At 34.1% G+C, this 13,569-nt stretch overlaps 1 protein-coding gene across 2 annotated transcripts in view; it reads right to left on the reverse strand.

Annotated features, from left to right (window-relative positions):
• The window catches only part of LOC136037142 (frequenin-1-like), a 73,691-nt gene that overhangs the window by 10,231 nt on the left and 49,891 nt on the right, over positions 1-13,569 (reverse strand). The window contains exons 5-6 of one of the 2 annotated variants that reach the window (XM_065719645.1): positions 4,532-4,610; positions 791-879 (exon numbers count right to left, since the gene is read on the reverse strand). In XM_065719645.1, coding sequence (XP_065575717.1) covers positions 791-879; positions 4,532-4,610 — 168 coding nt within the window. Of the gene's footprint in view, positions 1-765; positions 880-4,531; positions 4,611-13,569 lie in introns of both variants that reach the window. The other variant, XM_065719646.1, reaches the window with a different exon arrangement.

Here is a 13,569-nt window from a genome sequence, read left to right on the forward strand (position 1 = left end):
TTGATAAATTTTTATTGTGGTAGCAGAGCCTTGCTATTAGAAATTACCTTAATGCACTTACACTTAAGCACTTTTTTGTAGCAACCACCTTTATACTATTTGGAATACCCTAAGTACCAGCCATCACCAAACCTATAGTTCCTTTTCTTATTTAATGACCATGGTTAAGTAATCCACTGGATCTTTTCACTGCAAACCAACCACAATTGTGAGCAGATAATTTATTCGAAATTACCGACAAGCTTACAGTAAAAATATTAGACACTTATGGTAAAATTGTGAAGTTTCTGTAACATTTGAAGCTGCCCTTTCTTGAAATTTATCAGAACTGTTGACCGGAAAGTCCACTATAATCAATCAACAAATTTACAGTGATAACCTAAGATAGTTTCAGTAAATTATCCAAATATTAAGTTAAATTATTTAAGCCACGACTTCCTGAAGTCTATCAGAATTTTGCGGTTAAGGAAGTCTGCCAAAATCTATCCGAGAAATCTTACTAAGAACCTTAACAAATTCTGATAAAATATGAAAGAATTCTAGCAATCTTATAAAGCCCTCCCCGTTAATAAAGAATCAAAAAGGTCGTGTATGCTGCCTAAGGCTTATACACACATGTAAGGGCGTTCACTGATTTTTTTTTTTAAAATATACGTAGTAATTTGTTTTTGTATTTTAAGACAACTTTTTTAAGTTCAATTTTTCGAATCTATGAGGCACCAAATATGGCGATACTTCCCCACTTAAGAATATTGCGATACTTACACTTAAGAAACAAGAAATTACGTACCACCATTTGATATATTGCATCCACTATGTTGTACATTTCTGCTCTTGTTATGTAACCGTCGTTATCTACATCATAAAGTTTGAAAGCCCCTGCAATATATGAAGAGTTTTCTAGTTAGTAATGAAACTTTTTTAATTTCAGAGGTAAATTCCGAGGACAAAATTAAAATTATGAAAGAAAAAAGGCTTTCATCTTATGCTCAACCTACAACACAATCAGACCTATCACTAAAAAAGAAAAATGCAAGAAGAGAATGATTTGTGTTTTCCCTGACTTTGACGTCGTACTTGTAGTAAGAAATTGGTTTGAGAAGCTTCTTCTGTAATACTAATGTGCCTTACTACTGAAGCATTATACTTAGTCGTTATGTCTTTTGCCACTGTCATCTTTTACCCCGTTTCAAACAGTTCATGGTAGCCAACTGTAAACAAGGAGCAGCTCAGTCTAATAGTAATCGAAACTCTAAGAAATCGATAATGATAACAATTCGACTATTGATTACATTGATTCTATTCATAACAATAGATACAAAGAATTTGCTTCCTATACTGATTCCAAATATATAACATTCATTAAGTTTAATGCTACTCATCAAAAATTACGATCCTGGGAAAACTTGCTTTTTTTCAAAAGTAGCAGGGGGGAAAACATCACCGACAACTTAAGCGATCTTGAAAATTTTTGTTATTTATTTCTTTTCACAGGGGTTGTGATATCAAACCAATGGACAAAGAAGATCGGGCGAAGGCTCATTCAAATGACAATCAAAAGTTTTAGTGCATTTTCAAATGAAAATCAAAAGTTCTTGTGCACTTTCTGTGTGATCAAAAAGATTGGAGGGCAACAAGCCCCACTCCTACGCTTCTTTTGGCCTCAAAGACATCTGATAACAATTTTTCAGATAGCTGTTTGATTCAGAATTGTTTGAAATGTCTAATACCAATGTCTTTTAGTATTTACTCAGTTTCCTCGATGTTGACATATAGTGTTCGTTATTTTGAAAAATGCCGATTTTTTGGTAGGGGGGGGGGGGGAATTTCTACGGGATAATTTCCACGGGAAGAAAAGTTTCCCGAGGGAGGTGTTCAGGAAAAATATTAGATGGGGAAGTGAAGGAAGGGGATTCTGTGAGGAATTTGAAAGTGATCAGATATGAAATGAAAAACGATTTTTTTTTCAATTGAAAACAAGGAGCAAAATTAAAGCTTAAAACGGGAAGAATATTTTTTTTTGTATATGAGGGGCTGCCCCTTCCTTAACCCTCACTGTTTAAGCTAAAGTTTTAAAGTTCTTGAAATTGTATTCCATTCAAATTTAACAGCCCTTTTGTTGGAGCTGTCTTTCCTAAAGAATTGTGACAAAGGTTAAAATTACCGAAAAGAACTAGGGTTGAGGAAGGGGCTGCCCCCTTACGTACAGGATATTTTTTGTTCGTTTTAAGTAATAATCTTACTCCTTACTTTCAGTCGAAAATAAATTTTATTTTTCTTTATTTAATGACTAAACCATGATTATCATAGAAGCTTTTTTTGTAAAGCTCTCTGTGTTTATCAGTGCTAAGTAAGTGTTTCCAATAGGGCTATTATTAAAACTATATTCAATTTCTGCTTGTAGATGCATTACCAGTCCAGGTGATTCTTCTTCCCGGCACTAAAGTAGTTTGTTTACCCCTCCCTATTATAAAGTCCTTTTTGTTGAAGCTTTTTCTTGAAATAATTCATTTCGTTCTGCATCATACTGTCTTCCTCCAACAAACCTCCAAGTTGCTTTAGGATTTGATTTTTGAACAATTTTGGGGCATATTCTTAAGTTTTCTTTGCTCAAGTACGGGTACTTTTTTTGTCATCTAGATTTAGAAGAGAAAGATATTTGTTGATAATTTTGAAAATTGTGAGATTAGTCAGCTCTTTACGACACTCAGTTCAGTACAAGACAAAATCAGAGGAAAAAAAAAATTATTCTCTGAAATAAAAGATGAAGAACAGAACTCAACCCGCTTGACTAGATAAGTTAAGTGTGGATAAGCCAAAATCGGATTAATAAAATAGTTTGTTCTTTGCTTGATTGCTTTTTTGTTTGTTTTGTTTTTAATGGATTATCACTGCTTATAGAGATTTCAAACAAGAAACTTTTGCTTGAAATGACTTTCTCGCAAAAATTGGTTTCTATAAGAGAACTTACAAAACGTCAGTGAACACAGGGGCAAACTTCTTAAAGAAGCAAATGCAAGAGAAATATATTTTCAGCTTCTTAATATTCTTTTCTACAAGAATCAGTGAAGTAATTTAATTTTTATTTTAGGCCTTGTTTTTGTCTCTTCTGGTTTAAGTTAAAGATGGTTTCGTTTACCATATTGCATATGGTAGCATATCCAATATCCGTTATCGATATCCGGCATCGATATCGGTTACCCATATCCTTGTGCAATATGGCTTTGGTGCAGTCTACTTTTTCGTTGTTTTACCTTTAAACTCGTGCAAACTTTTATGAATCTGTTAAGCAAAGTAGGTAATCGAGATTGCTTCCCAGAATAAAGTATTTTTTCACGGATTTGCTGCCTCAGGGAAAAATCTACTTAGACTGGGATGAAACTTTCACACTTGTGCTCAAATGCTCAATTACAGAACTTGAATTTTACCTGAATTTTACAAGATTTCCAATGTCTAAACATAAATTGTACCAGATTCAGATCGACTGCTTTAAGAAGTCATGATGAGGCTGATTAAAACATTTTAGCTATTCCTAATACCATTTTTAGGCGGCCAAACTGATAATTGATCAATAGATTTTCTTTCTCTATCATCTTTGTGGTGCAGATGAAAAATTTTTGCCTTAATTCAACAACAACAAAAAAATCATTTTCCCAAAAATTTTGTTCTTCTGTCTATGATATTGAAAATTCTTTTAGACATTTATAAGTTTTCAAGGCTATACTTGTGTGCAACCTACACGATACTTACTATCAACAAATGAAAATCCGATACAAATCCAATAGAAAATATTGCTTTTTAGACGAAAGGAAAAAATATCTTAGAGTTTAGAACGAATAGTATTACCCTAAACGAGAAAGGAGAGTGCAGCCCCTATGTATCACATCTTTTTAAACTGGGGCGATTAGAGATTAACCAGTATATCCGGTTGGAAATTACTTATTTTTTACTTAGTGGTATTTTAAAATTTAAGGCTACAGTCTGTAACCTATAACAAAAGCCTGTATTTATTTTAGTTTGGAAACACACACGCTTAGCATCAGACTTGCATACTCATCCAACAGTTTTAATTAAAGCACATAATATACTGTACCCCATAGCAGCGAGGGCTGTCGCCTGGCAGTCTCGTCATATGTGGGATAATTTTTTTGTGCTTTAGTTTTGAACATTTTGTGTACAGTTAACAAACGCATTGAAAAAAAACATACAAACATATTATAAATTTCAAAACAGAGATATTGGGACAATTCCCTCAACAAACTAAAGAGAAAAAATATTTCTCATATGAAAAAAAGTTCTCTTAATTTAGTTTAAGGATCAAGAAACATTTTAATTTATTCAAAGAGTATCGGTATACCTAAGATTCCAAACTAGAATCTATTTGATTTGTAGACAGATAGAAAAGCAGTTCAAGAGAAAAAGAAGAAGGAAAAGGCAGACAACTAGTGATTTCTAAACAAAGTAGATCATAAGAAAGAATAACTTTTTAGGAAACTGTCTTCCTTGAAATTGGTTTAAGGGAACGGCTCACATTTCAATTTCTCGTCCAAGTTTCCTCTTGAGGTGATAGACAGAGCACGAATAAATTCTTCGAAAGTAATTGATCCGTCCTAGAAAAAAGAAGGAAAATACTTTTTAATATCGTTTTAAATCCTTAGCTAATAAATGAAATGAATCGTTAAAAAGTTCTACCACAGCCAATGGCTCTTTTCAATGATGGTTAATCAGATGTAGGTTTTGGTGGAGGAGAAGGGGTTACTTTATCTGATTCTTGCATACATTTATAATAATCTCTCAAGAAAAGACTTGAAGAAAAATATAAACAGAGAGATCGTCAAAATTCTAACTACTAAATGTGTCAAAGATTTTTTTTTCACAAAATTAGGATCTCAAACGTGGAATTTTCAAGCCTAGTAAAATTTGAGTTAGTGGTACATAGAGCTCCCAAAAACTTTCCTGAGCCATAACTTGGATAGTTAGACACATTTATTAAAGATGTGTTTACATAACATAACAAATTTTTAAGTTAGTAAAAAGCCCGTTTTACTAGCGGAATTTGAAGAGACTTTTTTAGCGAGATTTTTTTTTTATCCCACAAGATGTAAACTGTAATTACAAGCGCTCGAGTATTCAAAACGTTGGGGCTTTGTATCAACTAAATTTGCTATAATGGTCTTCCCTATCAGTGAACAAAATACTTTAACACGGTATCTCTTCAACCAGCTAACTAGGAGTCTACAAGTCATATATTAAAGTTGTTATTGAATATGCCCTAAACAGCTGAAACTCTTCTATTGCAAAAGATCACGATAAAATCGAAACAGTTTTAACAGGTACATTTCTTGTTACTTTTAACACATATCTAGCCACATTTTCCGCTCTGAAATGGTGGTAAATGTCTGAGCAAAAAAGATTAAAACTTAGTTTCGACTTTAGTATTCAGATGAGTGTCAAGTTGGATTTATATATCTAAACACGCGAATAGCGGATAGGCCTATCTGTTCTAACGGGGCCAAAGAAAAAAACCTAATATCTGAAGCTTATAGAGACATTGCCATTGTACCTGCATTTTCTTTTGGATGGAGAAAAAATAATGGCCAATTCTTTCAAGATTAGAGTCTGTTTATTCTTCTTGGCTTTCATTTTGCCAGAACCTTATTGGGTATATGAAAAACTGACTGGTCTAAGAATTGAACCTCCACATTAGTAGGTCAATACGCAACCATCTGAATTATTATTAATAGTCTACTTTAAGGCCATCGATACTAAAATGAATTTCCCAGTCTCGTCCATTATAAACGTTCTTAGTTTGCGTGGCCGAACTACTTAGAATTATTTTGCCGGCCTTGATTTAACTTGCTGAACTTGGATTTCAGGTTTCAATAAACGAGAGAAAACTAAAAGCCGACACCGTATTTCCCAAATATCTTAGAAAAACCATATATTTTCTTTCAATTTGGGCCTAATATAGTGATACTCAGGTTGCTGAGACTTCTATCATCAGGAAGTATAATTTTTTTTCATTTTTAGAGCAGACTTTTCTAATTTAAATTCAGAAAACTTCAGTCACTAAAAATATTATTGCCTACCTGCTGTAAAAATGGTGAAAATCAGTTCAAAGGTATTATCATTTGATTGATCTTGCCACTTTTTTTTAGTTCTTGTGCTGCCATTCACCTCGATTGACATGTTATCCGATAAAAAGTAATAACGTTTCAGTGTCTATGCCAATACTTGTAAATTGGTTGGTAGCTCCCAGCTGTTTCAGTTTTCTGCTTGAAAATTCAGATATTGGATTGTAAGTGAAATTCTTGAAAAGCTTTGGGTATTTAGTAAAGATTTTAATCAATCGTTCACATTCCTCACCATTTCCTGAAAGTTAAAACCTAATATTCTCAGACATTCCTGACTTAGAGCCTTTTGACAACCCGTATGCACATAATGTGTTTTGATTTAGTTCAACGCACCCCACAACATTCTTTGAAAGGCTTATTTGAATGCCCTTCGCCTTTTTGAAAGTGAAGGTAAAACATGCATACCTTTCTCAATAACATTTACTATATTTAATCAATAAACGAATTGCCTAACTTACAGGCCTTGCCCCGAGGGTTGTGGGAGAGTGGGTGGGTGACATCCCCAGAGGTATAATTATTAGACCCGTAAAGATATTGTATACATGTTTCTACAGGCATAAAGGGGGAAAATGTGAAGCACGGCATCATGGGCCTTGCCAGGATTTTTTTAGGGATGTCTGGTAACAAGTACGAGCTTTGTTTTCACCAATTTTTAAACTCAATTATCTTCTATTGCTGCACAAAATATTTAAATGTATTAAAGCCAACGCATAAAATGCACATAAACATCCGAGAATACTATTGTGGAAGTCGTTATGGTTTTAGCCACGTAAAAGACAAAGTAATGCAGAGCTCCCATCTACAGGAGCAATAATACCCATCTCTGTCCACCCAAATTTCTTTGATAAAATTATCATAAAGAACTTATTCTACAAAAATATTTTATATCAAAATTTTGACTAAGAAACCAAATCTTGTCAAAAATTTTACTTATGCTACAATCCAATATTTGAATTCTCAAGCAGAAAACTGAGGTTTGAAAGTCAAACCAGTGAAGTTGTTTGCTTTGAAAACAGAACCAGGGAAAAGTGGAAAGTCTAAAAAATTTTATAGTCAAGCCAATAAAGCTGATTTCTTTTGTACAATAGACCCAGGAGAAGTGGAAGGTCTTCAAAAATTTAATAGTTAAACAATGAAATTGATATCTTTTTCATAATAGACCCAGAAAAAATGGAAAGCCTCAAAGCATTGTAAGTCAAAACAGTAAAAATGCTTTTTTGAACAATAAATCCAAGAAAAGTGTAACGTCTTCAAAAATTTTATAGTCAAACCAATTAAGTTGATACCTGTTGTACAATAGACCCAGGAGAAGTGGAAGGTCTTCAAAAATTTAATAGTTAAACCAATGAAATTTATTTATTTTGAATAATAGACCCAAAAAAAATGGAAAGTCTCAAAGCTTTGTTAGTCAAACCAGTAACAATGCTTTTTTTTATCGATATCCAGGAAAAGTGTAAAGTCTTCAAAAATTTTATAGTCAAACCAATTAAGTTGATTCCTGTTGTACAATAGACCCAGTAAAAGTGGAAGGTCTTTATAAATTTAATAGTTAAACCAATTAAGTTGATTCCTGTTGTACAATAGACCCAGTAAAAGTGGAAGGTCTTTAAAAATTTAATAGTTAAACCAATGAAATTGATTTCTTTTGAATAATAGACCCAGAAAAAATGGAAAGTCTCAAAGCTTTGTTAGTCAAACCAGTAACAATGCTTTTTTGAACGATAAATCCAGGAAAAGTGTAAAGTCTTCAAAAATTTTATAGTCGAACCAATTAAGTTGATTCCTGTTGTGCAATAGACCCAGGAAAAGTGGAAGGTCTTCAAAAATTTAATAGTTAAACCAATAAAGTTGGTTTCTTTTGAATAATACACCCAGAAAAAATGGAAAGTCTCAAAGCTTTGCTAGTCAAACCAGTAACAATGCTTTTTTTGAACGATAAACCCAGGAAAAGTGAAAAGTCTTCAAAAATTTGATAGTCAAACCAATAAAGTTGGATTCTTTTGAACATTACACCTCGGAAAAGTGGAAAGTCTTCAAACATTAGAGAATCAAACCAATAAAGTTGACTTCTTTTGAACAATAGACCTGGAAAAGATGAAAATCTTCAAAATTGAATAGTCCAGACAAATTAAGTTAATTTCATTTGAACAATCGACCCAAGAAATACAGAAAGTGTTCAAAAATTTGACATTCAAGCCAATAAGGTTGATTTTATAGGAAGTTAGACCCTTCATGCACACGAAAAGGAAAAAGTGTTCAAAAAGGTGATAGTTAAACTAATAAAGTTGATTTTTTTAAGTCTTTATAGGCCAAGAAAAGTGGAAAGTCTTCAAAAATGTGGTAGTCAAACCAATAAAGTTAATTTTTTAACAATAGACCCTTCATACCCAGGAAAAATAGAAAATCTTCGAAAATATAATAGTCGAACCAACAAAGTTGATTTCTTTTTGACAATAGACCCTTAATATCCTGGAAGAGTGGAAAGTCTTCAAATGTTTGATAGTCAAACCAATAAAGTTGATTTCTTTTGAACGATAGTAGACACTTTCTCTGGAGAACATCTAGTAAATCTTCATTCCCTTTTTGGATTGCCCATTCTTCAGAGCCATATTTGACCACTGCCATCACTGTACCTTCCAATATTCTAATCTAATGTTGGTTTGCAAACTTTTCCTCTTATTCTTCTAAAATTTTTCAAATTGTGTAAAAACACTCTTAGCCTTTGCTATTCTACTTTTAAAATCTTCACTGCTCCCATCGTCTTTACTAATTATACTACAAAGGTAAGTGAAGCTGCCCACCTGATCAATCTTTTCGTTACCCAGCGTCACCTTTTCATCTTCACTTATTCTTAGCCTTAAAGACTCAGTCTTCTTAGCATTAATTTTCAAACCTATTGTAGCATATTGAACTCGAAGGAGAGTTTCTGCTTCCCATTTGATTCCGCGGTCTCCAATTACCTTTCCTGAGCTCCTTAAGTCTATCAAAATAATCCATATAAAGGGTAATAGAGCATAACCCTGCTTAACTCCTGTTTTAATATAAAACCAGCTCCTAACCTTATTTCCTATCTTAACCGCAGGAGTGTTATTCTCGTATTTAGCACTATTGACTTCAATATATTTGTATGGTATACCATATGAGGGTAAGACCTTAGCTAAAGCTCATCTATCAACATAATCGAACGCTTGCTCATAATCCATAAGACTGAGCACCTAAGGTTTCTGACAACTAAGGCCCTTCTCAATTATTAACCTATGAGTGAAAATTTGGTCGACACATCCTCTACTCTTTCTAAAACCGCAATGTTCTTCTTTTAAAACTTTGTCTACAGTATCTCTCAGTCTGAAATTTATCATAATGCTAAGTAATTTGCTACCTACAGAGAAAACACCAATGCCTCAATAATTACGATACTCACTCTTATTATCTTTCTAATACAGTGGTTTAATTTAGGTTTTTCTAAAATGGTTAAATACTTCCCCTTTTGCAAAAATCATATTCATAATCTTCAATAGCTTATTTTTAACCTCAGAACCACCATATTGAGCAAACTCATTTAGCACACTATCAGCATCTCGAGCCTTATTATTTTTAATCCTCTTAGTATTGTCACTAATTCTTACTCACAAAAAAAAACTGTTTTACATCCAAAGTATCACAAGCTTTTGTTCATTTTCATTTTCCACTGTATATTTTCCTGCAACTGTATCTTGATTTAGCACATTCTCAAAATGTTCCGCCCATCTCTCTTTAACTCTTTCTTTATCACAAATTGTGGCCCGCTCTTATATTTAATTAGGACAAGTCCGGATTGCCTACTCCCTCTCAATTTATTAACATGACAGTGAAATATTTTACTATTATTCCGTCTAGCTGCATCTTACAGAGTCTGCTGCATCTACTTAGGATCTTACAGATCCTAAGTAATGTTTTCCGTGGCCTCCAGTTCACACCTCCTTAGTTCATATTTAATGCTTTCTCCACTTTCTTTACATTCCTCTTATTTTCATATGATCTATCATTTAAAAAATTCTTGTACATACCCCTTTTCTCTATTAAACATAAAGCTTTTTCAATAATATTCCTAGCTGCAGTCTTAACTTTCTTCCTTAAGACACCATCAACAATTTCACAAATAATTTTTTTAAGATTATTCCAACCATCTTCCACGTTGTCAAATTTTGAAGTCTCAGGTTTAGTATTCAGCTGTTCCTAGAAAGCTTCTCTCAAATTCTCATCCTGGAGTCTATCAACATCATAACTTCCTGGGAGATAGTTACCCTTCCAAAATATCAGCTTTAAGTTAACCCTAGACAGTACTAAATGGTTATCTTTCCTTTTAACATCAATAACATCACTCCTATAGACCCTAGTATCTTGTATTGATCCTGCCAGTCTTCGGTTTACTATGAAATAACCTATAAGGTTTGCTGCCTTACCATCACACGAGTGCCATGTCAACTTATGGGCAATATCAAACAGTTCGTGGTAACGAACTGTAGTAAGGAGCGACCCGGCTCAATAGTAAACGAAACTCTAAAAAACGGAATTTCGATGCTAAAAGATATATCAAAAGAATCGGATTTTTATGCTGATTTCAAATATATAAGTTTCATCAAATTTAGTCTTTGTCATCAAAAGTTACGAGCCTGAGAAAATTTGCCTTATTTTGGAAAATAGGGGGTAACACCCCCTAAAAGTCATAGGATCTTAACGAAAATTACACCATCGCATTCAGCGTATCAGAGAACCCTATAGAAAAAATTTCAAGGTCCAATCTACAAAAATGTGGAATTTCGTATTTTTTGCCAGAAGACAAATCACGGGTGCGTGTTTATTTGTTTTTTTTTTGTTTTTTTTTTCCAGGGGTCATCGTATCGACCAAGTAGTCCTAGAGTGTTGCAAGAGGGCTCATTCTAACGGAAATGAAAAGTTCTAGTGCCCTTTTTAAGTGACCAAAAAAATTGGAGGGCACCTAGGCCCCCTCCCACACTCATTTTTTCCCAAAGTCAACGGATCAAAATTTTGAGATAGCCATTTTGTTCCGCATAGTCGAAAACCATAATAACTATGTCTTTGGGGATGACTTACCCCCCACAGTCCCTGGGGGAGGGGCTGCAAGTTACAAACTTTGACCAATGTTTACATACAGTAATGGTTACTGGGAAGTGTACCGACGTTATCAGGGGGATTTTTTTGGTTTGGGTGTGGGGTTCAGGGGAGGGGGCTATATGGGAGGATCTTTCCTTGGAGGAATATTTCATGGGGGAAGAGAAATTCAATGAAAAGGGCGCAGGACTTTCTAGCATTACTATAAAAAAAAACAATGACAATATAAACATGAAAAAGTTTTTTCAATCGAAAGTAAGGAGAAGCATTAAAACTTAAAAAGGAACAGAGATTATTACGCATATGAGGGGTTCTGAAAATACTTTAGCATAAACAGCGAGGTATTTAGGAGGAGATAAACACTTCACTCTTTATGCTAAAATTTTTTTTAATAATTTCAACTATTTATTCTACGGCCTTTCTGATTCAGGGGTCATTCTTAAAGAATTGGGATAAAACAAGATTTAGTGTGAAGAGCGAGGTATTAACGAGGGGACCAGCCCCCTCATATATATAATCAAAAATATAAGAATATAAAAGTTTGTTACGTAAGTTAATTCTTAAGTTACGTATTTTTTTTACTAATAAAAACGTTCGTTAAGAATAAAAGATCTAGGTGCCTTTTTAAGTAACCGAAAAATTGGAGGGCAACAAGACCTCCTTCCCCACCCCTCATTTCTCAAAATCGTCTGATCAAAACTAAGAGAAAGCCATTTAGCCAAAAAAAGAATTAATATGCAAATTTCATTTTAATAATTTATGTACGGAGAGCCAAAATCAGAAATGCATTAATTCAAAAACTTTCAGAAATTAAATAAAAAAAACAAGTTTTTTTAAATGAAAGTAAGGAGCGACATTAAAACTTAAAACGAACAGAAATTACTCCGTATATGAAAGGGGCTTTTCCTCCTCGACACCTCGCTCCTTGCGCTAAAGTTTGATTCTTTCTCGCAACTCTACTTTTTAAAACAATAAAAAAGTTTAGCGTAAGGAGCTGGGTGTCGAGGAGGAAAAGCCCCTTTCATATACGGAGTAATTTCTGTTCGTTTTAAGTTTTAATGTCGCTCCTTACTTTCATTTAAAAAAACTTGTTTTTTTTATTTAATTATGACCAAAGATCGCATTGGTTATAACTAGATTGTTATACCTACAAAATTACAGAAGTCTGTGGCCATTACTGTTTTCTTTTCCTACATCAAACTTACCTAGGCTAGGATATCATCTATCCCTATTTCTACTGACCTGGGCCTTAAAATCTCCTAGTAAAAACACCATATTTTTACCTAGGCGCCTGTCTATTTGCTCCTGTAAATTTAAGTAAAATTCATCTGAGTCACTAGCAATACTACAATAGCTGATACCCTGAACTTTTAGTCATAAAATGAGCAATTAGTATTCTATTATTAATACCTTCCCAGTCTTAACAAGATTAAGCAGCTTCCTTATTCAACATGAGCCCTACTCCATGTTTACGTACCCCTATCCTTCCAGCCTAAGTAAACAAATTCTATATCACCTAATTTCATGCTTCCTAGCTCTGGGATTTGAGTTTCTGAAACTCCTAATAAGTCCAGTACAAATCGAGTGAATTTGTCAGACAAATGTCAATACGGTAACAATTTTTTTAACGTATTAACATTCCAAGTTCCAATTTTCATGGTCTTTAAATTATTGAAATTATTTTAGCCTCAGGAAAATCAATGACCCCGGATATCAGTCCGGGATGGGGATCAACATATCTTCTCAATCCTACACCAACGCACTTAGGCCGTCTTATAACTAGACAGCAAAAAGTCTCTGGGACCTCTAGTATGAATGGAGGCTTTGTGCAATCCTGGGCCCATCTTCGTCACAACATGGTTTTCCGCACTTGGCGATGCTCATCTGTCAACAAGAATTGAAATCCTGAATAACTTCCCCAAGCCTATTACCTCTGACTCATTATATATTCATCCCTACAAATATTATGCTACTACGGGGAGGCAACCCATAGTAGACAAACTCACTAGAAAGAGGTTTTTCAGCCCGAAAACGCCCGTCAAAACAGACCAAACCCAAAAGAATTGTCCACTAATCAGAATCCCTTTCGAATACTGTGTCGTTTACTAGGCTATAATTTCCTCGAGGGGCCCCACTCCACAAATGGGAATAGAGTTGACCGCAAGGTCCCCAATCTTGCAGGTACCCCAAAAGGGTCGATGCAGCCCTTTGCAGAGGCCACTGTCCAAAGACCTTGATCTTATTCCCTGCCACAGTTATCCTCCTAAAGAGGATAGTGTTCCACGATGGTGTTCTGTGTCCGTAATTTACCCCGTTTTTACTC

The sequence above is a fragment of the Artemia franciscana genome, chromosome 16 (assembly GCF_032884065.1).
Source record: "Artemia franciscana chromosome 16, ASM3288406v1, whole genome shotgun sequence".
NCBI classification, from domain to species: domain Eukaryota; kingdom Metazoa; phylum Arthropoda; class Branchiopoda; order Anostraca; family Artemiidae; genus Artemia; species Artemia franciscana.